The sequence below is a fragment of the Talpa europaea genome (assembly GCF_964194135.1).
Source record: "Talpa europaea genome assembly, chromosome: X".
Classification (NCBI taxonomy): domain Eukaryota; kingdom Metazoa; phylum Chordata; class Mammalia; order Eulipotyphla; family Talpidae; genus Talpa; species Talpa europaea.
The window spans coordinates 10,728,994-10,755,517 of NC_140081.1; the positions used below are offsets into that span (position 1 = coordinate 10,728,994).

General features: G+C 36.5%; 1 protein-coding gene across 4 annotated transcripts in view; it reads left to right on the forward strand.

Moving 5' to 3' along the window:
- CNKSR2 (connector enhancer of kinase suppressor of Ras 2) overlaps positions 1-26,524 on the forward strand; it is a gene marked incomplete at both ends in the record, with an annotated part of 238,038 nt that overhangs the window by 22,394 nt on the left and 189,120 nt on the right. For all 4 annotated transcript variants that reach the window (XM_084259165.1, XM_084259166.1, XM_084259167.1 and 1 more), the window contains one exon: positions 23,608-23,771. In XM_084259165.1, coding sequence (XP_084115291.1) covers positions 23,608-23,771 — 164 coding nt within the window. The remainder of the gene's footprint in view (positions 1-23,607; positions 23,772-26,524) is intronic.

A 26,524-nucleotide genomic window follows, 5' to 3' on the forward strand; every position in this document is an offset into this window, starting at 1 on the left:
ACAAAGCCTTCAGTTGAATGGCTCTTTTTGAGAATGTGCATCATCAAGTTACATGTTTCATTTTTCATATAGAGGATAATTGTATCGCCTTCACATAAAAGGAAATTTGTCTTAGAGACATTTCCCCCTCTGTCTTTGTAGTCTTACTTGAAACATGTGATTTGCTAATTATAACAGTTAATTCTATATTTTTGGGTGATTTTTTTATTTGTACATGGGTTTAGTTTTTTTTATAGCAAAATATAACATGACATAATTAGGTATTTTTAAGAGTTACTCTACACATGAGCGTCTACCATAAAAACCTTTAGGAATAATGCAGTCATTTTTTTCCTTAGGTAATCAGAATGTGCCCATTCTAATTCTGAATAGTGTAAGGATTGTTTATATTATGTAATTACATTAACTGAATGCCTATCAGGTCTATTCACTGTGACCACTGCATAACAGTAACAATAATCCCTAGTGATCACACTACACTACACAACTCCAATGGTCAGCTAACAGTGGAGGAAATGTGGGATTTGAAACCAAAAATGGTCGATTTGAAGCCATATACACCTAGATTTAAATTCCAACTTTGCTGCTTAACTGATTATATGATTTTGACCACATAATAATAATTTTGAGTTTCTGTTTTCTTATTTTTAAAATGAGGAAATAGCGCCTACCTTATATAACACTGATGCTTAAATGATATAATCTATGTAAAAGGTATACTTCAGTCATTGACATTTAGTAATTTCAAAATAAATGCTGACCATTATTATTGCCACCGCCAATAGGACCTATACCAGAGGAGGTTAGGGGAGGTCTAGTCTGGGGCTGATACAATATATATACAAAGATCCTTGTAGGAAATGGAAGAGTATTGGTTATTATTATCACTGCGTGTCATGCCAGTAGCCTATATAAATGACTACTGTAATTGAATGTAATTGAGCCAGGAAATAGTGGAGGGGGGGGGGGGACTAAGATGTGATTAGTTTTATGGGGACTAAGATGTGATTAGTTTTATCAGACATAAAAATATAATAAAACCTCCATAATAAAAAGCTTGGTGCTGGCCCATGAATAGGGAAATACACCAGTGGAGTAGAATAAAAAGCCCAGAACCAGACCCCAGCATATACGGAAATTTATGATAAAGATAAAATTAGAACTTTACCTCATAACATGCAAGAATAACCTCCAGATGGATTAGGAATCTCATGTAAAAAAATGAAGAGAAAAATACTAGAAAATCCAAGATTTTAACCTTGGTATACATTTTTTAATTTTTTTTAATTTAAATTTCATTTTTATATTCCCCATACAATTACAATCCCCATATTTTGACTCCAATCCCTCCTTTCCCCGCCCCTTTGGTATACATTTTTAAAGAAAATTTCCTTTTCAATGGCAGGTTTTTCCTTTCTTTTGCAGATGTGATCATTCACAGGTAACAGGGCATAGGGAGAATCAGTTCTTTCACTTTTCTCAATCTTATTATCCAGCACATGTATTCTCTTTTTTTAAAAAACATTACTGACAAAATTATGAATTCGTACTGGTATTATTTCCTAAAGAGTAAAACTCATTCCCAATGGCAATGATGTTTGTGTACATTAGCAATTCCACCTTCAATCTTTTCTATGAATTTTAGTATCAAGTTGTTTAACGCCATAAAAATTATAAAATGCAACTCAGAATTCATGGTGGTGAGATAGGGGAAATATGTTAAATTCTGTTGAGTAAGGTGAATGAGTGCAAAATTGAGTTATAGAAAGGAGTTAACTGGTGATTCTTTACTACATAAAGGTTTTATAAGAAAATCTTAATATTTAAAGGAACCTCACAAAACTTAATCTATGTTGAATTTGAAGGTAAAACGAAAGAGATATTTTTGCAATCTTGTATTACATACTTTCTGTGAGCTCAGTTCTGTTCTGGAAATACAAAAATGTTATATAGTTCCAGAACTGGTATTACTATGAGTTTGGCATAGAATCTTATCCTAAATAAGGGTCATTATATTGACTCCAGTTTATGAATTTACATTTTTTTATATTGCTGCTGGATTATATTTCACTTATGCCAAATACTCCTTATCAGAACTAAAGGTAAACTATGGTACATTTTAAATGACTGCTTCCAGAAAATAGCATTTTATAACATACTGTTCCACATAAGGTCATCTATTGCAGCTCCTACATTCATAGACAAACATGCTGCAATGTACATAGACTAGATTGTAAGAGTAGCTTAATTAGTGGAAAGTATCAGTGTACTTAATCACTAACCTTTCACAAAAATTGTTTTGAAGAAAAAAATTATTCTGCAATCTGTGTGCAAGAAATGGAACACATTTCTGTAAGAAACAGTGATTCATAAAAAGCTTAGCTTGTTAAAAGAAAAAGGAAAGAAGGAAGGTTAGATTTTTATCAGAAATTAGGGCTCAAGTGTGGTTGAAAAAGTCTCTTGTGTGCTTTTTATTAGGAAATTTTTATCTTTGGATGTAGTCCTGTCATTTTTTTATCCTTTTTTTAATCCCTGCTGAGATGTATCTAGGAAGACCTTTTCCAATCCAGTATTCTTAAATCCTCTCATATATTTTACTGCAGTATATTAATTTTTAATCTTAATTTAGGTTTTTGGTATGAAATCATTTTTTTTATAATAAATTTTATTGTTATATTCCCCATACAATTGCAGCCCCCCCATTCTGACCCCAATCCCTCCCCTCCCGCCCCCGCCCCCCTAAAAGTGTCTCTGGTTCATAGTTTTTTGTTGATTTTGATTTTCACTTTCTTATAGTTATTCATTTTCCTGGTCCCTTATTTAAGTTTTCTAGATTCCTGCTATGAGTGAGACCATCCGGTATTTTTCTTTTTCTTTTTGGCTTATTTCGCTGAGCATGATCCCTTCCAGCGCCATCCATGTTGCTGCAAATTGCATGTGTTTATCTTTTTTGAATGCTGAGTAATATTCCATGGTGTATATGTACCACATCTTCTTGATCCAGTCATCTATTTTTGGGCATTTGGGTTGTTTCCAAAGCTTAGCTATTGTAAACAGTGCTGCTATAAACATAGGGGTGCAGGTGTTCTTTGGAATTGATGTTTCTGTGTCCTTTGGGTAAATACCTAGGAGTGGAATTGCTGGATCATATGGAAGCTCTATGTTTAGTAGGTCCAGAAATCTCCACACAGCTTTCCACAGTGGTTGGACCAGTTTGCACTCCCACCAACAGTGCAGAAGAGTTCCTTTTTCTCCACACCCTCGGCAGCATTTGTTGTTGCTAGTTTTTTTAATATGTGCCATTCTCACTGGTGTAAGATGGTATCTCATTGTAGTTTTGATTTGCATTTCCCTGATGGCAAGTGATGTTGAACATTTTTTCATATGCCTGTTGGCCATTTGCATTTCCTCTTCAGAGAAGTTTCTTTTTAGCTCTTCTGCCCATTTTTTGACTGGATTCTTTTCTTTGTTGTTGTTGAGTCTCATCAGCTCTTTGCAGATTTTTGTGATCAGTCCTTTATCATTAGTGTTGGGTGCAAAAATGTTCTCCCAGTCGGTGGGGTTTCTCTTTGTTTTTGTTATTGTCTCTTTTGCTGTGCAGAAGCTCTTTAATTTGATGTAGTCCCAGCTGTTTATCTTTGCCTTCACTATCACTGCTTTGGGTGATGTGTCTGTAAAGATGTCTTTGATGTGCAAATCACGTAGTGTTTCGCCTATATTTCCTTCTATGTATTTTATGGTTTCAGGTCTTATGTCTAGTTCTTTAATCCATTTTGAGTTGATTTTTGTGTATGGTGTGAGGTAGTGGTCAAGCTTCATTCTTTTGCATGTAGCGACCCAGTTTTCCCAGCACCATTTATTGAACAAACTTTCTTTGCTCCAATGCATAGTCTTTGCTCCTTTGTCAAAGATTAGTTGACCATAAATCTGTGGGTTTATTTCTGGATTTTCTATTCGATTCCATTGGTCTGTATGTCTGTTCTTGTTCCAATACCATGCAGTTTTGATGATTATGGCTTTGTAGTATAGTTTGAAGTCTGGGAGTGTAATGCCTCCATTCCCTTCTTTTTTTTTCAGGAGAGCTTTGGCTATTCGGGGTTTTTTGTGATTCCGGTATGAAATCATTTTTAAAGTCTGGCTCTGACTGTATTTTTTTCTCATGTGAATTTTGCCAGCTGAGTGACAAGTAGTCTTATGCCATACCTGTTCAGCTTTTTCAAATATTTCTTACTGTTCATTTCTCTTTTCCTTTAGTTTGTCAAGTCTCACCCCCCCCCAAAAAAAAAAATCATCCATTATTGGTCTGCTCATCCTAGAACATGGTGTTCTTTATTTACTTGTATTTTCATTTATATCCTTCAGTGACATTTGATAGCTTTTTAAGAAATAAATGTTTTCTCCATTTCTTTTTAGCTTTATTCCTAGGTTGTTTGTTTTTGTTTCTATTGTGAGAATTTCTTTTATTATAGTTTGTCATTTGCTTTGATGTGTATAGGGAAGTTATTGTATACTGTTCTGATATTTGGCCACTTGAGTATAATTACTTACTAGTCTAATAGTTATACTGTTGATTTTCCAAGAAGACAATCATTTTGCATAAGTTGATAATTTTTTCTCTTAATATTCCTAACTTTGCCTTTTTGTGTTACTTAAGGCTACTGCTTAATGTTGAATATTCTTGACCTCAGTGAGAATGCTTCTATGAGTTTAATGTTGATTATATGATTCTGAATTGTTCTAAATGTGTCTCTGCATTTGATAAGATACATAGTCCATAAATTAATTTTTAATTTGTAACATTTGTAATTAAAAGATAAATGTCGTGTGTGTGTGTGTGTGTGTGTGTGTGTGCATAAATCTTGATGATTGGATTAGAAAAGTTAGTGTGAGGAGATGATATCAAGTTTGAGGAGTTAATTTCTTACTTTCTCGGAAGCAAATTTATGTTGAGGATGATTTTCATATATATTCACTTAATAACTTTATGAAATCACTTGCTGTCAGATCTTATAATAAAAATATAGTTTTAGCTACAAAATGTTTTAATTCTATTTCAGTTTATTTATATGTATTTCTAATACTATTAACATTGCAATTATTGAACCAGTAGGGCACTTAATTATGTGCCCCTATTATTATTTAGAAATTTCTTGAAAACATTTATAAAGCAAGCTCCTGAGAATTGGAAAGGTGAGATCATTGGACCTCTCCCAGCTGGGCCAGAGTAGCACTTGAATTCTGAGGTCCCCCTCCCCATTACTTCCATTTAGAGGAGAAGAGGTGGGAATAGGAGAGTCATTATCATATCTCTCTTCAGCTTATAGAGATTGTGATTTGATTTAATTTTTTTTTATAGAGGCATGATTTATTTATTTGTTTGCTGGTTTGTTTGTTTTTGTTTATACAAGCACTGGGTACAGTCAGAAGCGCAGGAGGGTGAGAGAATTCACCAGAGCCAGAGCAGGGAGCAGAGCAGGCAGAGGGACCGAAGTACACTGCTGAGGGGAGCACCGGGCGGCAGGAGAGGTCTGTGCGCCATGCGGGACCCTCCTCCAGTGGCCGGGGAGCAGCCGGGGATCGAACCGGCGCCACAGAGGCCACGGGCAGCTTCGCAACCCAGCGCTCTACCGCTGCGCCACCGGGGAGGTCCAAGATTGTGATTTGAAATACAAGTTTGCAATCTTTTTGAGACCTTCCAAATATGCAAGAAATAATAATCCTGCTATTAATGTAAGACCTGTTTTTAAAAAGCAAAAGTAAGTGTTGTTTGTGTTATCCTCTTTTTCCTTAAGGACCAAATTGTATAACAACCATAAATTAAAGCCTTTCTCATTTCAAACAGTTTTTGATTTTGTGCCTTTCTAGATTATACTCACAGAGTAACACTACTTTCTTCCATTTGATGGGCTTGGCCAGAGCTTTTAGTTATGAAAATCGATCAGAACTGTATTATTTCTAAAATAAATTTAAGAGCTGTAAAATATTTTGAAGCCAATGTAGAACTGTAGTTTAACATTGTACTCTTTAAAAATATTACAAGGTTGAAATGAAGAATAAAGAAATAAGTAATATTACAGAAGAAAATCCCTAAATTTCAGTATTTGTTAATTAGCTGCCCAAAGCTGAACTAGTTAATAGCAAGGGTGGAATATACTGTATGCATTGGAGAATAGATGTATTTGTGTAGTTAAATAGTCGCACAAGAGCCTTTTTCTCTACCAGTTTACCTGGATTACTCTTTCCAATGCTAGACTTTTATCATTTTTAGTTGTTTTTTTTCCCTGTCGTGTTATTACAAGATTATCACCAAATTGTACACCCTGCCTATTCAAGCAGAAATAATTTGGTTTTTTTTTTCCTCTTTTGATTTGGGATTGCCATGAAAAAAGTAAGGAAATTTTTATATATAAAATTTTCTGGGATGACATTGCTTAGTTTTGAATTTTGATATTAGTGTCAAAAGAGACACTGAGACATAGTAAACATTTTAAGAATTTATTTGAGCACAAATCAATTTGAATTGGACAACATCCAGTCTAGCAGATAGAAAGTAGCTCTGAGGAACTCTTCAAAATGAAAGCAGGAGAGCAGAGACAAGTTACATTAGTCAAAAAAGAAAATTCAATATTGCAAGGTCACTTTCAGTTAGGGGGATAGCAGGAGTCTTATCAGGCAGATGACCTGACTAATGCTAATCAGGTGATTCCTAATGGATTGGTTGAATATTCCATTTCTGGGAGAGCCTCAACAAGTCTAAAGTCTTGGTTTGGTACTTAGGGGCTTTAGCTTAAATGGGTCCATTTGGAGTCTGTTGTCTTGTTTTTTAATAATAGAAAAATGCAGGGTTCCATTTTGAATTCTTTACATATTTTTGTTTTTTCATTATAACACTGGGAGGTCAGGATGAGAGTCATTACTTCCTAACTAGAGGTATCCAAAATGTTGAAAGTAACTTAAAGTTGCCTTTATCATTACTGAATGAATCACACTCTTACTAAATGACTATAATTTGTCGTACCATAACCAAAGCCAATCCTGGAGGCTGCTGACAATAAAAAAATAATTGTAGCTTTTCTTGCATTGTTACATATTTTGGTATATTTATTTTCCCTATTGAAATGAAAAATTTCTTTTCATTCTGGGTTCTTAAAATGTTTCCATTTGTGGAAAAATACCTGCAGCTTAGTAGTCTGCTGTCAAAAGTGATCACCAGTAGTAAAGCATTGCCTTTGGGAAAGAGCAGTTTTGACTTAAGTATAAAATTAAAATGAAAAGACAATTGATATTAATCATTTTCATATAGAGGTAGAAATATGTACAAAGCTTTTTCCAGGATTATTTGCAATGCTTGTAATAATTTTCCTTGTTATATTCATAACAGTTTCAAAACAGTGCAGGAAATATTGATAGCTCGCTCTTTGTGACTACTCAAGATGTCTCTTGGAAAGTGCTTGGTTATTAGGTTAATGGCTGTCTGGAGTATAGGTCTGAGTTGCAGGCAGTGGTAGTATATTTAAATGTATGCAAATCTTGCCTCCCTCTGGGTCTTTTCATGAAATTCACGAATGCAGAGATTTGGGATTGAATTGAAATAAAAGCTTGCTAAAAGATTGTTTGCACAGCTGCTTTCAGGCAATGACCGAAGTCTCTTTGGAGGGTGTATGAATGGCCCTTGTTGGACCACACTCAGCAGCTTTTGGGTAGAGCTTTGCTTAATGTGAAATCATTACTTGTGTTGGTTCTTTGCTCTTGCCCTAACCTCCCCAGCGCCTACATTCTTTTTTTTTTTCCTCTTTGCTCCATCTTGTTGCCCTAGAAGAGCTGATTGTTTTTTCTTTGTGCCCTGCTAAGGTAATTTTAAAAAATTGGCCTCTCATAGACATCAATATCTAGCAATCTTAAATTACATTTCATATAAGACAGTTTTTAAATTCTGAGAACTGAGTGAAGATGATGTCCATGTATCTTTCTCTTCTTACAAAGTGCTGTCTATGAGATTTGTCTTTTGAGCAGTAATTTAATCAGGAGAATCATAAGAACATCAAGCTCCATTAACTATTGGGTTGCCAACAGCATGAATCTAGGATTAAATTATGACTTGGAACTTTGCAAATGTCATCTAAAAGTTAATTCTTAAATTTCTGGCAAGCACTTACAATCTGCTAAGAAACAGATGTTATGGAGGTTCATTTGTGACTAGAGAAGCAATGTTTTCTCCGCAGTCGGGAGTGAACGTTAGATTTTTTTTAAATGTGGTTCTATCATAATGTTCTTTGACACGTTATTAGTTTAGGCTCTGATCTTCCAGTCCTCCCTAGTTATTAGGTCCTCCCTTTTCTCCCTTTCTCTCCTTTCCCCTTGTCCTCTACCCTCCCCCCATTCATATGCATCTCTGTACAAAGTCTTCTGCCTTCCTTCCTAATTTTCTAGTATATTCCATCCTGACCCATTTCCAATTTCCAATGGGAAATTGGTATTCTGAGGGTCTGAGGGAACCTTAAGCTCTGCAGTCCTCTCTGTTGCCCTTTGATTGGTGACAGGAGAAACCCCATTCCCCAACAGACAGTGATGTTGACAGCAATAGAATACTTTTGTAATGAAGGAGAATTTTACTGAGCAGAGAGGAATCTTGAGAAGTATTAGAAGATTCTTATATTTTAGCAAGTCATTGAGAAATGCTTATTGATAAGGAATGTGGATTTGTTTTGTATATGATTTCCTATTTTTGAAGAGCTTCCCACTGCATCCTATAATTGATGATAATAATATTTTAAAGGATGACACTAATTGTGCCTATTTAAGGCTGGTGAGTTTCCCCAAAGATTTCACATTTTTGGAAAATTAGGGATGTTTTCTAAATACCTATCCTGAAACATGCTATTAGGAATTTAATTCAAATAAGCATGATTACAATTAGTTTGCAATATCTTTTTCTTTCCATTTAGTAAAAATAATGTGTACTCTTTATTGTATAAGAAATTTATTCCTTTGTCATTTATAAATTTATGAGTAATATTTGTTGATTCTTGGATATCATTATAAATACTTTCCCTAATTGGGACTGATAAGCCCCTGAAGAACTTGGTGAGACATTTAGAGATATTAGCCTACTTTATCTATTTCTGTGCATTACCAGTCATCTTTATTGCCCTATTGATAATGACTTCATTACTTGTTGAAAAAAATAAAAGTCTCTTTTGACCTGTAACAAGTATTTTTTTCAGTAATTTCCATCCTTACTGAGGAGCTTGTTAGAACTACAAAATATTAGGCCCCACCCAGGCCAGCTTAATCATAATCTACAGTTTAATCAGATCTCCAGATGTTTTGTGTGCACATGAAGTCTGAAGCACATTGGGAAACTGACATTATTTTGAGTTATAATTATTAGAATAATTTTGAGGATGGTCTTGTGAATTTTAGACAAATATGTCAACCTCTCAAAATAGCCAGTTTCCTACGTCAAATAATATTCACAAGCTTTTAACACACTTGTGTGATATTACGTATTGATTCTGATAAATGAATAAAACCAAATAATCCCAATTCACCACTTAATGCTGTTATTCCAACCCAGAAGTGGTGATGGTATAAATGTTGGGCTTTTTGTTATGAAAATAAATCCCTATAAATACATTTTAACTTGCTGTTAAAATGCCACTGTGTATAGCTTTATTTTAATTTTAATATTTTGTAAAACTAAGTGTTACAAACATTAAATGAAAAATACATATTGGCTTAAAATTAAATGGGGCTTAGTGTATTGCTCTTGAAACAATTTTTATTGAAGTAGCTGAAAAGTTCAGCGCAGTAAAGAAAAGGAGAGCCAGGCTACATTTCTCAAAGGGAGGGAAAGTTTATTGCGCCCCGGGCGGACCTCACAGACCCAAGGCGGGGGTCAGTGGAGTCGCGCACGTTGTTAGGGGGAAGCAGGGTTTTATAGGGTGAGGAGAGGTCAGGTGGGAAGTTGGGCTCGTATGGCGGGAAAAGTTTGTAGGGCAGGTATAGGTTCTTTGTCTGAGTCGAGACTGGTAGGGGGAGGGGGGAAGCTCATTGTCTGAGTCCTCCAGGCAGGTATCGGCATTCCTGCCCCCCAGGTGGGCTTCCTGGTTGGCTCCTGCATTCGGCCTGCTGCATGGACCTTTCAGTAACATTGTAATATTATTTAAGTTTCGGGTGTGCATTAATATAAATTGGCATGTGTATTCACTACCATGAGTTCACCCCTAAAAGTCCAGTTCTCTCCTTCACCATACCTTCTGGTGGCGCTCCTATTTTGCCCTTTCTAGTGATATAACTCAGTATTGTTTCTACCACCAACTCTTCCCCCATCCTAAATGAAAAACAACTCCCTTTTGCCCATGGACATGTCCTCCCTGGAAAAGGACATCATTCCCAGTAACCAATCAAAAATGACTGATTAATTCTTTGTGATAATATTTCTTCATAATCACTTTGCAAGTGCATTTAAAATTCATTCTCCACTTTGGTATGTCTAATATACAATTTTTATAAAATTCACAAATTGCTAAAACAATTTTTGGCATGTCTTTGCACTCAGTAATATTGCTTAGACATTAAACAAAAATAGTAAGAAAAGATGGCAGCTGTATGAAGTCACATCACAATTAGGCAAATTATTTTTTCATAATGGATGAGATATAGCAATAAATTCCATATAAGATTTACTGAATTTACTAAATCAATAACTTTGATGGTTTCTTTGTATACAATAAAAAAGATAATTGTGTTTGTTAGAGAAATGGATTATACATGGACCTAGCATTGGTAATCAGATATGAAATACAGTAACTTCCATATGTGACTTTCATATACCCATATGCCTCCTAAAATCCTTAAGTCTAATTAAAATTTGAAAGTAACACTTTTAAACTTTTTATTCTTAATTTGTACTTTTTTTATTGTGTTAAAATATACATAATATAAAATTTACTATTTTAACCATTAAAATTTTTGAATTATAAATTGCAGATGTCCTTAAATTTACTGTCTTAATCATTTTTTCAGTATATAGTTCAGTCATTTTAAATTTATTCACATGATTATACTACCATCACCACCATCCATCTGTCGATAGCACTTTTTCCATCCTGCAAAACTAAAATTCTATACTCTTTATCCAGTAACTCCCATGCCCAAACTCCTGACAGTCACCATTCTACATTCTGTCTCTGTGAATTTTACTCTAGGTACCTCATATAAATTGCATCATATGATTTGCGATTTATTTATTTTACATAGTATAATGTCCTTAGAATTCATTTTGTAGACTGTTAGAATTTCCATTCATTCTTCTGAATAATCAATAATCCATTGTGTGTATAATACTACATGTTGTTTATTCACCCATTGATAGGTGGGATGCTTCCACCTTTTGGCTGTTGTGAATAATGCCACCATGAACATGGTATACAAATATTTCTTCGAGATCTTGTTTTAAGTTCTTTTGATATATCTCCAGAAGAGATTGCTGATCATATGGTAGTTCTCTTTTAAATTTTTTGAAGATCTATCATACTGTTTTCCATAGTGACAACATCATTTTATATTCTCACCAGTAGCACTCCAGAGTTCAAATTTATTCATATCCTTGCCAACACTTGTTACTTTCTGTTTGTTTGTTTTCTTAATTAATACACATTTTCTTCATCCATTTGGGTCCTTGGATTGCTTTCACCTTCCTTTTGTCTATTGCAAATAATGCCTTTGTGAACATGGGTTTGCAGATACCTCTTCAAGTTCTTGTTTTCAGTTTTTTTCAGAATATTCCCAAAACTGCAATTGCTGAATTCAGTATTTTTGAGGAACCACCAAACAGTTGTCCATAGTGGCTTTATCATTTTACATTTCCCCTAGTGGTATACAAGTGTTCTGGTTTATTCACATCCTTGCCAACACATGTTTTCTGGATTTTTTTGTTTGTTTGTTGTTAGCTTGCTTTTGAATAGAAGCTATCCTAATTAGCATGAGGTGATATCTCACTGTGATTTTGATTTGCATTTTCCTGATGATTAGTAAGGTTGGGTATCTTTTCATATGTATATTGGCCATCTGTGTATCTTTGGCGAATATGAGTAAGTAGTTATTGTTGAGTTGTGGGAGTTCTTTACATATTAATCCATTTTTATGAAGCCCAATTTATCATTGTTTCTTTTGTGACCTGTGACTGAATTTAAAATCTATAAAATAAGTATGACAGTGGGAGTATTTCATTCAATTTTAAATTATCATTGTATTAAATAAACATTATCTACCAGACATTTTAGGGATCCCCAAAATATTTTAGGCACCTGTGGACAAACTTTCATTTTTAAAAAGCAGTGATTCAAATGCAGTTTACCTGTTCATTGTTTACCATCCCGAGAGAAACACTGCTAGTTATTTTCTTCAGAAAACTATAATCTGTTGATGAATTATACATTTATTTTTTAAGAGATTTATTTAATTATGCATACAAGAGCTGGGGTGCAGGCCAGAGATGCAGGGGAATGAAAGGATTCGCCAGCAACAGAGTGAGGAGCAGAATAGGCAGATCTACTGAAGTACACTACTGAGGGGAGCAGCGGGCGCCAGAGGAGAGGTCTGCTGCACCATGTGGGTCACCTCCCTGGCTGGCCAGGGATTGAACTCTTTGCAGTGGCTGTGGATAGCTTCACAGTGCTGCGTCTTAACCTATTGCGCCACCAGGGAGGCCCTGATGAATTATACATTTAAAGCTAGTAAATATAGTTTGTGTTCTGTCTTCACAATAAGGACTTATTATTTGGTATACAATATAATTTTTGGGAAAAGATCTCGACTTTGCTGTAAGAAACAGTCCAATGGGAACTTGTAGTTGTATTTACTGAAAGGGTTTATTGAAGATGGTGCTCATTATATCACACAAGGATTTCTTCCCACAAAAAATCTTTTTCCAGTGTTAGTGTCAGGAATGGATGGTTTTTCTTAGCAACTGTTTTGCTTTTAGCTAATGAATGCTTTTTACTTTGTACGTGATCTTGTTTCCCACTGCATGTTAACTTCTAGAAAATTTACAGCCAGTTCTAACTCTTCCCACACTTTAGCAAATCTAACATTTTTCCTTGGTATGAATTTTCTGTTATTTCTGGCTCCCATTTTATGAGTAAATTTTTTTTTTCTTAACCCTGTTTTTCTCTTCTTTTGTGTTCTGCTGAATTTTGTGTTTGAGTACAACTTTGTGTAAATGACAGTTAAATCCCTTTTGATACAAAATGTAATTTAATGTGTTTTAAAGCAACGTTTTTAAAGTATTAAATGGAAAATTTTTTTGGCATAACGACTTTTGGTATCCTTCAGATAAGCGTTTTGGAAACAGTCCTTTTCAGTTTGAAAACTGTCCTTTGACCTCTCCTCCATGCCCTAAGTGCAGGAATTTGAAGTCAGATAGACTTGGATGTAGACCTTGCCTTAACATTTATAAGCAGAAGAATCCTGGGCATGGTCTATAAATCTAGTATTTTTATTTGTGAAATAAAGTTAATGATCTGTAATTTATGAGCTTGTTCTAAGGATTAAATGAGAAAATATTTGTGAAGTGGTTGGCCTACAGTGAGCACAAAAAAATAAAATGGAGAGGCCTCCCTGGTGGCACAGCGGGTTGAGCACAGCGCTGTGAAGCTGTCTGCAGCCTCTGCAGCTCCGGTTCCATTCCCGGCCAGCCAGGGAGACTCCCACATGGTGCAGCAGACCTCTCCTATCGCTCCCGCTGCTCCCCTCAGCAGTGCTTTGGTCTGTCTGCCTGTTCTGTTCCCCACTCTGTCTCTGGTGAATCCTCTCACCCTCCTGCGCTTCTGGCCTGTACCCCAGCTATTGTATAAATAAAAAATAAATCTTTAAAAAAATAAATATAGGGCCTCCCCGGTGGCGCAGCAGTTGAGCGTTGGGTTGCGAAGCTGCCCACGGCTTCTGCGGCGCCGGTTCGATTCCTGGCTGCTCCCCGGCCACCAGAGGAGGGTCCCACATGGCCTGCAGACCTCTCCTGCCGCCCGCTGCTCCCCTCAGCAGTGTACTTCAGTCCTTCTGCCTGCTCTGCTCCCCGCTCTGGCTCTGGTGAGTTCTCTCACCCTCCCGTGCTTCTGACTGTACCCAGTGCATGTATAAACAAAACAAACAAACAAAGAACAAAAGAAAGAAAACATGCCTCTATGTAAAATAAATAAATAAATAAATAAATAAATAAATAAATAAATAAATAAATAAATAAATAAAATGGAAGGGCCTCCCTGGTGGCCTAGGGATCAAGTCTCAGCACTACCACCACAACAGCCCACTGTGATAGCTGAGTTCAGTCCCTGGCCAAGGAGCTAACACACATGCACAGCGACTTCTACTGTCTCTCTCGCTGCTCCTCTTAGCAGTGAATTTCAGTAAATCTGCCTGTTCTTCTCCCCATTCCATCTCTGGTGAATCCTCTCAACCCCTGCACCTCTGGCCTACACCCCAGTTCTTCTATGGAAAACAAATAAAAAATGTTACAATAAATGAATAAATCTTTTAAAAAATAATAAATGGAAGATACTGCAGTTACTCAGCCTCAACTTGTCCGTTTGGAAATGATGGAAAACAATTGCCGACTTAGAATATTCGAAACGATATTAGGACACAGTAAATGAGACCAGACTCAGAAGGAAAGTATCTTTCCTTTTCCTGTTGATTTGGCTTTCTTGGGAATCCTCATGAAAAGAAATTGTTTGCTAATTCGTTATAGAGCAACTACTTGCTTGCAAAAGGGTCGCTGGAGGATAGCATTGAAGAATATAAGGAAAAGCAGTTTTCTTAAGTCAGCATACATTGTATTGGTTTTGGTGGTATGTAAAATCTGTTCATTTGAACGCAGCTTCAGTTTGAATACCAACTGGGAACCTACACTGTAAATGATTCATTAGAGTATACTAATTTTTTTTCTTATTGAAATATCATCGGTTTATAATACTGTATATGATTCAGAGCTTACAATCATACGTCTTCAGATGTTTGTTAACATACTTCCATCATGGTCCATTGGACCCCTCCATTCTCTGCTCTCCACTCTTTATATCCCCCACTGGTTACCTCAATTCTAATGTCAGACTTCTCGGGTTTGTTGCTGGTTTTGTTATAGGACAGGGAGAGGGGCAGCCCAAAACCCCGCAAACCTGCCTATTCTAAATGGGTTCTGCCATCCGCCGCATCAATACAAAACATAGGAGACTTTAATGAAAAGGAACTTTAATAAAACTAGGAAACAATACAGGTAAGGCAAAGAATCTAGTTTCTAAATCAAGCACCCAAAGTTACCCATCCCCTCGTGGGTAAAAGTCCATCCAAATGGGATTGGCCCAGAGCAAGGCCCCAAGGCCTGCCACAAGTCTAAAGCATCTTCCAGTGGGGACCCACAGAAAAGGGTCACAAACAACCGGACAAGTCCGGAAGGAAAAGAGCAAAATCAACATCAAGATAAAAGCTGCCATTGTCACCTCCCCACGGGTCTCACCCACATCTGTGTCACCCAGTCCACGACCAAAAGACAAGCGCAGTTTCTTCACGTGTCTCTAGGCTCCTCGCGCCTCCTCCAGGTCTCCTGGCTCCATCCTGCTTCCTTCCTCAGTCTCTTCTGCAGCTTCTCCTCTTCCTGCTCAGCTCCACCCTCCCTTGGGTGGGGCAGGGAACCTCCCCCTTTCCTGGGGACCACCCTGTTACAATTTGACTTTATCTGACCCTGTTTTGTGTCTCTGTATTCCACATATAATAGAAACCATCTGATATTTGTTTTTCCCCTTCTGACTTATTTCACTTAGCATTGTACCTTAAATTCCAAATATGTTGTTCCAAATGGCAAAAGTTTATCTTTTTTATATATCTGAATAATATTACATTGTGTGTGTGTGTGTGTGTGTCTACACCGCATCTTCCTAACCCAGTCATTTGTCCTTCGGCACATAAGTTGTTTCCACAACTTGACTATTGTAAATGGTGCTGCAATGAACGTAGGAGGGCATATATATCCCTAGTGGTTTTGATAGATACCTAGTAGTGTAATTACTGGATTGTAGGATAGATCTATTTTTAATATTTTGAGAAACTTCCATACTATTTTCCATGAGAGCTGGACCAGTCTACATGCTTACCAACAGTATACAAGGATTCTTTTTTCTCCACATTCTCAACATTTGATGTTTCTGGTTTTTTTGTTTGTTTGTTTGTTTGTTTGTTTGATATGGGCCATTCTTATCAGTGTGAGGTGATATCTCATTGTGGTTTTAATTTTCATTTCCCTGATCATCAGTGATGAACACTAGAGTACAGGTAGAGTAATGTTCATAAAACACAGAGTATTTTTTTTAAAGCATTTTTTTTTTTTCCTTAAAGATCTATTTATTTATTTATACAAGCACTGGGTACAGTCAGAAGCGCGGGAGGGTGAGAGAATTCACCAGAGCCAGAGCAGGGAACAGAACAGACAGACTGACGAAATACACTGCTGAGGGGAGCAGCGGGCGCGGCAGGAGAGGTCTGTCACACCATGTGGGACCCTCGCCAGCAGCCGGGACCGAACCAGAGCTGCAGAGGCTGCGGGCAGCTTCACAGCCCAGCGCTCAACCACCGCGCCACCAGGGGAGGCCCAAAACACAGAGTATTTTAATGGTATCTATTTGAGTACCTTCTCATTACTCTTAGGGTCATGGTCAGGATTCTGAACATGGCCTACAAGACCTGCATTGTCTTGCCCCAACACATTTCTCTACCCCGATCCTGTTGTGTTCTGATCTTTGTCCTTGTATTTTAGCCTCACAGACCTGTTTCAGTTTTTAGAATGTAGTGTTCCTGTTGTAGGGCGGTGTCTTTATATATCTTGTTTCTTTTGCCCTCATTGTCCCCTCTCTACTCCTCTATGGATCTCCATGCAGTCATTGATCCCTCAGGTATGCCCTCCATTCCTGAATCCCATCTTAGCCTAGGATCTGCCTCCATTTTGGTTTTTCACAGCACAGTATAGTTTTTCCTTCCTAACAGTTGTCATAGCTTATATTTATGCACATATTTTGGTGATAAATGACTAATAGTTGTCAACCATATACTATGAAGTTCCAAAAGTAAATGGCCATGTTAGTCTTTGTTTAGCATTAGATTCCCAGTGCCTAGCACATAGTAATCACCTCAGTAAATACTGATTAAATGAAGGAATGACTGAGAATGTGTCAGGTGCTCACTGTGCTCAGTGATGTTACCCGTCAGGGCTCTGCTCTGTTGGAATAAGACACTTGTGTAAAGATGATAACAAACCAGCATGGGTAATAAGTACCATGATAATATCCATAGATGTTATAAGAAGAAAGATTCATCTGATTGGATTGTCAGCAACTAAATATGTAGAAGATGGTTGGGGAAATAGGAATCACATTATGGAAACAGTTGACTTGTTCAGCTGAGTGCAGTATATGTAAGTGTATAAGACTTAATGTTAGAAGGATAGTTTGGAACTTGAATTTGGAGATCCTTGAGTGCCAGACTAAAAGCTGAAAGGCTTAGATATCTGTGTCCTTTCTTACAAAGCAAACACATTTACATTGTAAAATGAAAGGTATCACTAATTGCTGAGTTTGCAACTAATTCCCTATACTTGGTCTACCAGTGATTCATGTTTAAGTTAATAAATTCTTAGGATTACAAAGACTAGCAGAGTTTCAATTTTAATTGAAACTGACTTAATTTGGGGGAGAAAGTATGATCTTTGAAAAATACTGGGTATGAATTCTTAAGTATATAATTGGGTTAACGTCCATGATCATAACTAATAACAGGCAATCTCTTTTTTGACCATGTCATTAGACTTTGTTTTAAAAATTAAAATAATGGACGTGCCAAATAGTTATATAATATTTAGAGTTTATTTCTACATTACTTAATAAAGCATTTACAAGTTCGTCTGTAAGCTGTCCTGAAAATCACTGACAAAAACTGCTTGCCCAGATAAAACTTTAAAAGTTACAAAATTGCTATTCATTATTTTGTGGTTGTGCCATTGTATTTTAAGGTTGTTCTTTCAGAACACCACTCAGTGTTTTAAAATTGAGCAGTTTTAAGCAACTTGTTAGTATATCTATAGGTTACTTTGCCCTTTTGAGTTGACCTTGATATTGTTTATCACTGGATAGATTTAAGTAATTTTTGTGATTATTCTGATTTGTTGTATAACAACAAACACTTTTAATGTAGTAAAATCTGTCCTTTTCTTTACTGCTTTGGATTTTTTCTTCCTATTCCTTTTAATTTTTTAACATTAAATCTTCCATTTGTCTCTTTCGTGCTTGGTACTCTCCTAGTTTCTGTACTGATTAAGTTTTCTTCCTACTTTGCTTTCTTTTGGTCATTTTCTAGGAGAGGGCAGTTTTAAACCAGTTTTTTCTTTGAAATTGTTTTAATGTCACCTGGCATTTAAAATCTGCTCTGGTTTAAAATGAATCAGAAGTAGATTGTAAGGATGCTGAAATAATTGCAACATAGAACAGTTGACATATTACTACCCAGTCAAGATTTGTTTTAGTCTGTCTTGAAGACAGACTACATTAATTTGTTACCAAAAAAAAGAAAAGGTCTGAGAAGAATTTAAGAGTATAAACGGTGGTGATTAGTCTTTCTGAGACCACAGCATGGTCCTTGGAAATCCAGGCAGTGATTGCTTTCCTAGTGCATCTGTCTGCACAGGCCCTATCATACACAGCTTTCCAGATTTCTGTTTACAGCCTCTCAGATCTGTCAAGCAGCAGGGCAAAATATTTTTTCAAAGGTAGTTAAATGCATCAGTGCATGCTATACGGCTCCAAACTTAATAGGTACCTAATAAATGTTGAATGGAATGTTGGAAACATTGTTTGCTAGCCTAGTTCTTTAATGCAAACACTTTGACAAAATGATGTCAAGAGAAAATGTTTTGCTTTTAATTTTTTAGTTTAATCACATTTTCCAAATATTATGTAGCCTGTAACTCATTTGTAATTTTTTTAGAGTAAAATTGGGTGATAAACTTGAGTTTTAGCATGTATGAAAATTTATATAGCCAGCACCACAATTGGGATAAAAAAGTTTCATCACCCCAAAAAACTCACTCCAGCTTTATAGTTAGTTCTATCAGTATTTTTTTTTAATTGCTGAGTAGTATTCCATGGTATGAATGCCCGGTTTGTTATTCTTAATGGAATCCTCTCTTGTTCAAGCAGATATTTCAATATTTTCTATTGTTGAAATTTAGAATTGTTTAGTGACATACATTTTTTTAATATATCAATGTCATAATCGTTTCCATAACTTTTGGAAGTTTCCTTCCATCTGGAAGAATTTAAATACTCAAGGTCTTGCTTTAAAATCTCATGATTTCTAAATCTTCCCAATAAAACAAACCTAGAATCATTCATGATATAATTGCTGCTGGGAGCTCTGAGGCTGCTTATCTCATTAGAAGTTGTGAAGAGACTAAGGAAAGGCCAGTGAACTTGCTTTTTGCTTCATCAAAAACAATAGAGGGCCTCCCCTGGTGGTGCGGAGATTGAGTGCTGGGTTGTGAAGCTGCCCGCAGCCTCTGCAGTGTCGGTTCCATAGCCGGCGAGGGTCCTATATGGCGCGCAGACCTCTCCTGTCTCGCCCGCTGCTCCCCTCAGCAGTGTATTTTGTCAGTCTGTCTGTTCTGTTACCTGCTCTGGCTCTGGTGAATTCTCTCACCCTCCCACACTTCTGACTGTACCCAGTGCTTGTATAAATAAATAAATTAATTTAAAAAAAAAAACACGCAAACAATGGAGACACCGCATCCCAGACACCGCATCCCAATCTTTGGGGAAAAAGTTGGCACAACAGACAGATACTTATCTAAAGACTAGTGTGTATTTTGGGGCAAATATTGTGCTTAACGTCCCAACCCTTAAGCTTCTTGATGCTGCAATTTTCAGTGCCAGGAGTTAAAAAAAAATTGTTAGCCATACTTTGCTAAATCTTTGTAATTATATATATTTTCTCAAAAGTCTGAATGCAATCCCATATTTATCCTGTAATCAAAGCCATTGTGGATTATCGCCTAAATACCTCATTAGGAAGATTTTTGAAACATGTCTCCCAAAGGCTTTGTTTTCCTCTTAGAAACAGCTAAGTTTTATTCATGGATGCTTTTTTTTTTTTTTTTTTTTTTTGTGGGACCCTCGCCAGTGGCCGGGGATCAAACTGGTGCTACAGAGGCTGCGGGCAGCCTTGCAACCCAGCGCTCAACCGCTTCACCTCCAGGGGAGGCCCTCATGGATGCTTTTGAAAAAAAATTTTCTTAATCTTTGGTAGAGGAAAATAAAAAATATAAATAAATATAAATGTATAAATATAAAATATACTTAAAGGCAAGCGAAGAGTAAATATATTTTCTTGCTATTAACAGGTGATGATGGCCAGCTCTTCTCTGAATTATAACAGTAATTTTATATGGCTGTATCATCCCAGAACTATATGGGAATTGTTAAACAGAAAAATTTAAGTACATAGGTTGGTTCTAGGGCAAAATTCTCATTTTTCTAGAAAGCTTCAGGAATTTGATTCATTAAATTTTCTGGGTATCTGTGACGGAAGTAGCTTATACGTTTTTGTAGTTGGGCCAGTTTTCTAATATGACAATATGGTTACATTCACTTAATGCTGAAATGCTACCAAATACAATTTCATCCTTTTCAGATGGTTTAGGAAGTATCTCCAGGATCTTAAATGTGAATTGTCTTTTACTAGCTCATTTATCAATATGTACTATCCTATGTGTAGAAGAAAAGCATGGTTATTTGCGTTTTCTGCCTGTTCGTATTATAGAAAATCCTTTTATTGTCTAAAGTAGATATTGCAAATGGAAGCTGAATACTGCCTGATATACACAGAAACAACCTTACAGTTTAAAAAAAAAATTAGAAGAAAAGCTTTGAATTTGAACCTTTAGGCAGAAGAGACATTGAAGTTTTTGAACTGGAAAATGCCTTGATCAAAGAGTTTTTAGAGCACCAACAGTGATAGACTGGCCAGACTACTGCCAGGGCGAGCAGGGAGGCATCAGAGAAGGCTGTGCAGCATGAAGACGCTGGTGACAGCGGAATCAGAAATGAAAGGACAGAGCAAGAGTTATATTGAATGAAGAAATTATGTTTCTCACTAATGTGACAACATGAGAGATTACATCGGGAAGTCATCAAAGATAGTTCTGAGACTGGAAAAACGGTGGTAGAAATAGAAAAATAGGTTGCTTAGGGGAGAATGGGATTGGAAATGAGGCAGTTGAATCTGGTGTTATTGGTCACCAGTGATTTTAGAAAAAAGCAGTGTCAGTGAAATGAGGAGACTGAAAGCTAGATTAAAAGTAAGATCTGCCTTGAAATATCTACCACTCATGTATTTGCATCAGCAAAAGACTGAGATTGATGCGTGTTTGTTTTCCCAAACTTATTTTCCTTACATATCTTCGTATGTCTCTGTTCTTCACAGTAAATTGTGAGTGGTAACAGAAACTCTGAACTGTTGAATTTACATTTTATTGTCTGCTACAAGCATCAGGAAATGTTCTGCTTTTATATAAAAGTGTATGTGTTGCACATAAAATGATGTATGAAGTAAAATTTCTTGGAGTAGAGATAGTCACCCTCTGACAACCATATTAAATGGGTTATTAAGATTTTGAAATTAATACAGTTTGCATATTCTATTTCTGCTTCCATATTATAATAGATTAATTTTACTCCATCTTTCTTCTTTTTTTCTTTTTCATGTTACTGAAGTAACATTAGTTTACCAGCACTATATAGATTGCAGATCAACAGGTTTCTCACCTCAGCACATCTTCAGTAATACTGACTAATGAAAATTTGTACATCCTTAGGATATCTCTCTAGTTATCATTTTGTAAATGTTTCATTATTTTTGAATCCTCTTTCTATATCTGTGATTATGTTCATTGTTGTTGTCTGCAGATGAAGTAAAGCCATATAATTTCGGATACTTCACATTTTAAGATGTGGTCTAATAACAGACAAAATAGTGTATAGTTTGTTTAGTGCTTCAGTTGACAAAAGTGCAGGATTTTCTCATAAATTTGTGCAATTTAGAATATTTATCCAAATTTAATTTTTTCTTAAGAAAAACGGTTAGGAATTTATATTATAAATTTTACAGATAATTACTTAGAGTATATCAACAAGAAAGTAAAATTGGGTGGAACATAAAAATAATTCATTCAGTAGTAGAATTTAAAATCTTAGTTAGGGGGCCTCCCTGAAGGCACAGGGGTTGGTCTCAGTGCTATCAAGCTATCGCAAGCCACTGTGGCATGAGTTCAATCCCAGGCCAGAAAGCTAACACATGGCGCAGCAGACCTCTCCTGTCTCACCCTCTGCTCCCCTCAGCAGTGTATTTCAGTCAGTCTGCCTGTTCTCCTCCCCACCCTGTCTCTGGTGAATCCTTTCACCACCACCCCACCCCACACCTCTGGCCTACAGTTCAGTTCTTGTATGCATAAGTAAATAAAAATAAATAAATCCTTTTTAAAATCTTAGGGAAAAAGATAATAATAATTTATAAAATCTGGTATATTTTTGAAATCTGGTATATATGTTCATTCGTATTTTATCTAATGTCACAACTAAATAATTTGTTGTCCTTAAAGATGGGACAACTCTACTTTAAATAAAATAGTGTGATTTTTAGAGACTACTCTTTCTGGATTATATTTTCTCCATACACATGTTTCAGATATTTATTTTTGACATTTGTATTTTTTTAAGATGGTAGAAGTTTGGACACAGGAGTCAATGAATAGGAAATGATTAAAATACAGAGAGAATTTTAATTTTTAATTGTTGCCTAGTTAAAGTGACAGAAGGTGACAGAAGATGGGATTTCCATGCCTCATATGAGAAGAATACCTCTCCCTCTTCCATGGTACTAAAAAGGAAAAGAAAAGTGGGATGGAAATAAGTTTAGAAAAAGGGGAGCCTGCACATTAACAACCTTATGAAAGCCAACAAAGAGGACTGTTGAGAAGAGAGGTAAAGATTTCCAGTAACTGTTGAGGAAACTTCAAATGGGACCCTAACAACTCAGGATGTGATGGAAGTAATCCCCACCCCCACTGCAGTCCATCTATAATATAAGTTGGTAAAAGGTGGATGACTAGGGCCTTCCCTGGTGGCTTAGCGGTTGAGCGCTGGGCTGCAAAGCTGCCTGCAGCCTCTGCAGCGCGGGTTTGATCCTGGCCCCCTGCGAGTGTCCCACATGGCGCGCAGACCTCTCCTGCCGCTCATGCTGCTCCCCTCAGCAGTGTATTTCGTCAGTCTGCCTGTTCTGCTGCTCACTCTGGCTCTGGTGAATTCTCTCACCTTCCCGTGCTTTTGACTGTAGCCAGTGCTTGTATAAATAAATAAATAAATCTTTTAAAAAAAAAAAAAAAAAAGGTGGCTGACTAAACTAAACCTGAGTTGGCAGGAGTTAACTTGGTAGGTGTTAACGCTTGCTTTATTTTACCATTTTCTTTTTGGTTCAACTGTTTTTTCATTCATTTTCCCTATTTTTCTTGTGTAGGTCTTGATGATTGTTTGCAGCAGTATATTAAGAACTTTGAGAGGGAGAAGATCAGTGGGGACCAGCTGCTGCGCATCACACATCAGGAGCTGGAAGATCTTGGGGTCAGCCGCATTGGCCATCAGGAACTGATCTTGGAAGCAGTTGACCTTCTGTGTGCTCTGGTAAGGACATAAAACAGGTGGAAAAGGAGCCTGCCTGTTTTTCTTATTTTCTCTCCTTTTAAAATTATTTTCCCTTTTTAATTGTTTTGTTTCTTTACCTTTCCGTCCCTCTTTAAAAATGACTCAGATGCAAGTAGTAAAGAATCCCCTAATTCTCTACCAATTCAATGTGGTTTTATCCACCTTTACTAAACTTGATATATTGTGCAGTATCAAATGACAAATTAAAGAAGTTTCTAACTCAACTGGTGACTTTGCATTCCACTACTAGAAAACATGGGGTGGGTTCACAGCAGCATTTAAGATAATATAATTATATAAAATCAGTTATAAAGTTCATTCTCTTCTAAAAGCTTTGATTCAGTGTCACAAATATTAACTAATCTTTTTTAAGCAAAATCATTCATAAAATAATCAAGTTCTTTAAGTGTCTGGGTATATAGCCAATAAAAATTGAATATTGCATATTATATGGTTACTTTATATGTTAAAAAATCACTGCCTTTTAGACAAGAGAAATCAATGTCAAAATAATCGTCCTGCAAAATCCTGATAATACATAGGCTGTTCTGAGAAGAACATGGATTTCTTATTCATGTTAGGTGAGATGGTTGGTTTTAAATTCAGGTATTTGTGAGGAGGCAAGAACTGCAATGAGAACGAACATTAGCTTTGTAATGTAATCTCATGTTGAAATTTGGCTTAGTCGGTTACCAACACTTGTGAGCAAATAATTTCATCATAAGTAGTTTTTTTATTAAAAAGAAAATGAAAATACCTTGTGGTGGTGAAAAGCAGATGACATGGTGTATATAGTCTAATTGCAATAAAAACCAAATGAAATAGTTTTTGTATCGTGTCTAATTCAGTGACTGGCACACAGTAGACATTAACTATAATTAAGGTGATGATTAATAAGAAATGAGTAGATAATAAACATAGTTCAATTCAAGAAGCAATTAATATGCTTGGTACTGTATGTGTCAGCTGTAAAATCTGGTTCCTGCCCTTTTGAAAAGCCTAGTGGCCTAGTGGGGTAAGAGATAATCACAATATAGGTTTATATTGCCAAAGGGGTGATAATTAAGCAGCCTTGTGGAGGATGACAGTGTGTTTGTAGGTGAGGGAAGAGAGGGAAGGACATTCCAGGTTGATTTTAAAACAGCACATTTTAAAACAACACACACAGAGCACACAGAATAAAGGGCATGCATGGTGTGTTTGAAAAACGGTAAGCTCGTTGGAATGACAAAGGAGAGAGCAGGCAGAAAATTAGGCTTGAAAGATAGAATAGGGCCAGACTATAAAGTCCCTTAACACCATAAGAAATTTGTACTGCCTTTTGTGGACATTGCAGTACCATCCATGAATGATTCAAGTATGACTGAAGAAATCAAAGATAGTACTTAGGGTAAGTTAAGAGTTCCATGATGGTTTTGCATAGTGGTCTCCACATCCATTCAGTGGCTATGAAGATGCAATAGAAGTGATTTGGAGATGGGCATCTGATCTGGCAATGCCTCATTTGCTGTATTTTCTGTAACTGTAATAGTTGTGTGTCAGAACTTAGAAGTCAAGGGTTTTTGTTTCATAAGCAGGGTTCCTCATAGATGAACTACTTATGTACTGGACTCCCACACTGCCAGTTTAAAGAAAGAAAGAAGATTGAGATCACAGTGTTACCTACAGATAGTTGAGACCTGTGTAGAGGCTTTGAAATTTGGCCCATGAACAGCAACCTCTACTGATCTAAACTTATATAAAGGAATGAGAGCAGAGCTACCTGTGTAAACCATTTCCATGTTGGAGCCATGGAGCTATACTATATGACTTTGTATACTGAGTTTTAATCCTGCTACAATTCTGCATTTAAGCACTGTCATATTACAATATTTTCTTTTTCTTTTTTTTTTTTTTTAAAAAAGATTTATTTATTTATTTTATACAAGAACCGGGGTACAGACCAGATGCGTGGGAGGGTAAGAGGATTCACCAGAGACAGAGCAGGGAGCAGAACAGGCAGACTGACGAAATACACTGTTGAGGGGAGCAGCGGGTGAGACAAGAGAGGTCTGCCGCGCCATGTGGGACCCTTGCCGGCTGGCCAGGATCGAACTGGCGCAGCAGAGGCTGTGGACAGCTTCACAGCACTGCACTCAACTGCCTGCGCCACCAGGGGAGGCCCTGTTGCAGTATTTTCTTGGGGAAAAGAAAACACCAATTTCATTCTTTCTGTGTTTATTCAGCGCTAAACTGGCTACATTCCCCAAAGAGGTCAAATATTAAACTTCCTTTAGACGTGCAAACAACTTCCAGTTTTTGCCACAGATATTTTCCGTGGGATATAAAGCAAATTTCTGAGCGGTGAATTCTGATTTACTTCTACATGTCTAAAGTCAGGAGATGAGATCCCTCAGCAGCAAACTAACTTGGTTAGGGGGAACTATGTCTTGTCTCTTTGAAATTGTAATGTCTCTACTGACTTTGCTTTCTCCTTACATTTATTGTATTTATTTCTTCTTTCAATTACTATATATTCATGCTCAAATAGTGCTTACCATGGGAATACAAAGATCAAGAAGGGATAGTCTGTGTGTATGTAGTCCAGTAAAGATGTATGTAGGCCAGTAAAGAAGACATCCACCCATCATTAAAAGATACTACAGATTTATTTTTTTTAAAGATTTATTTATTTATGCATACAAGAGCTGGGGTTTAGGCCAAAGGTGTGGGAAGGTGAGAGGATTCACCAG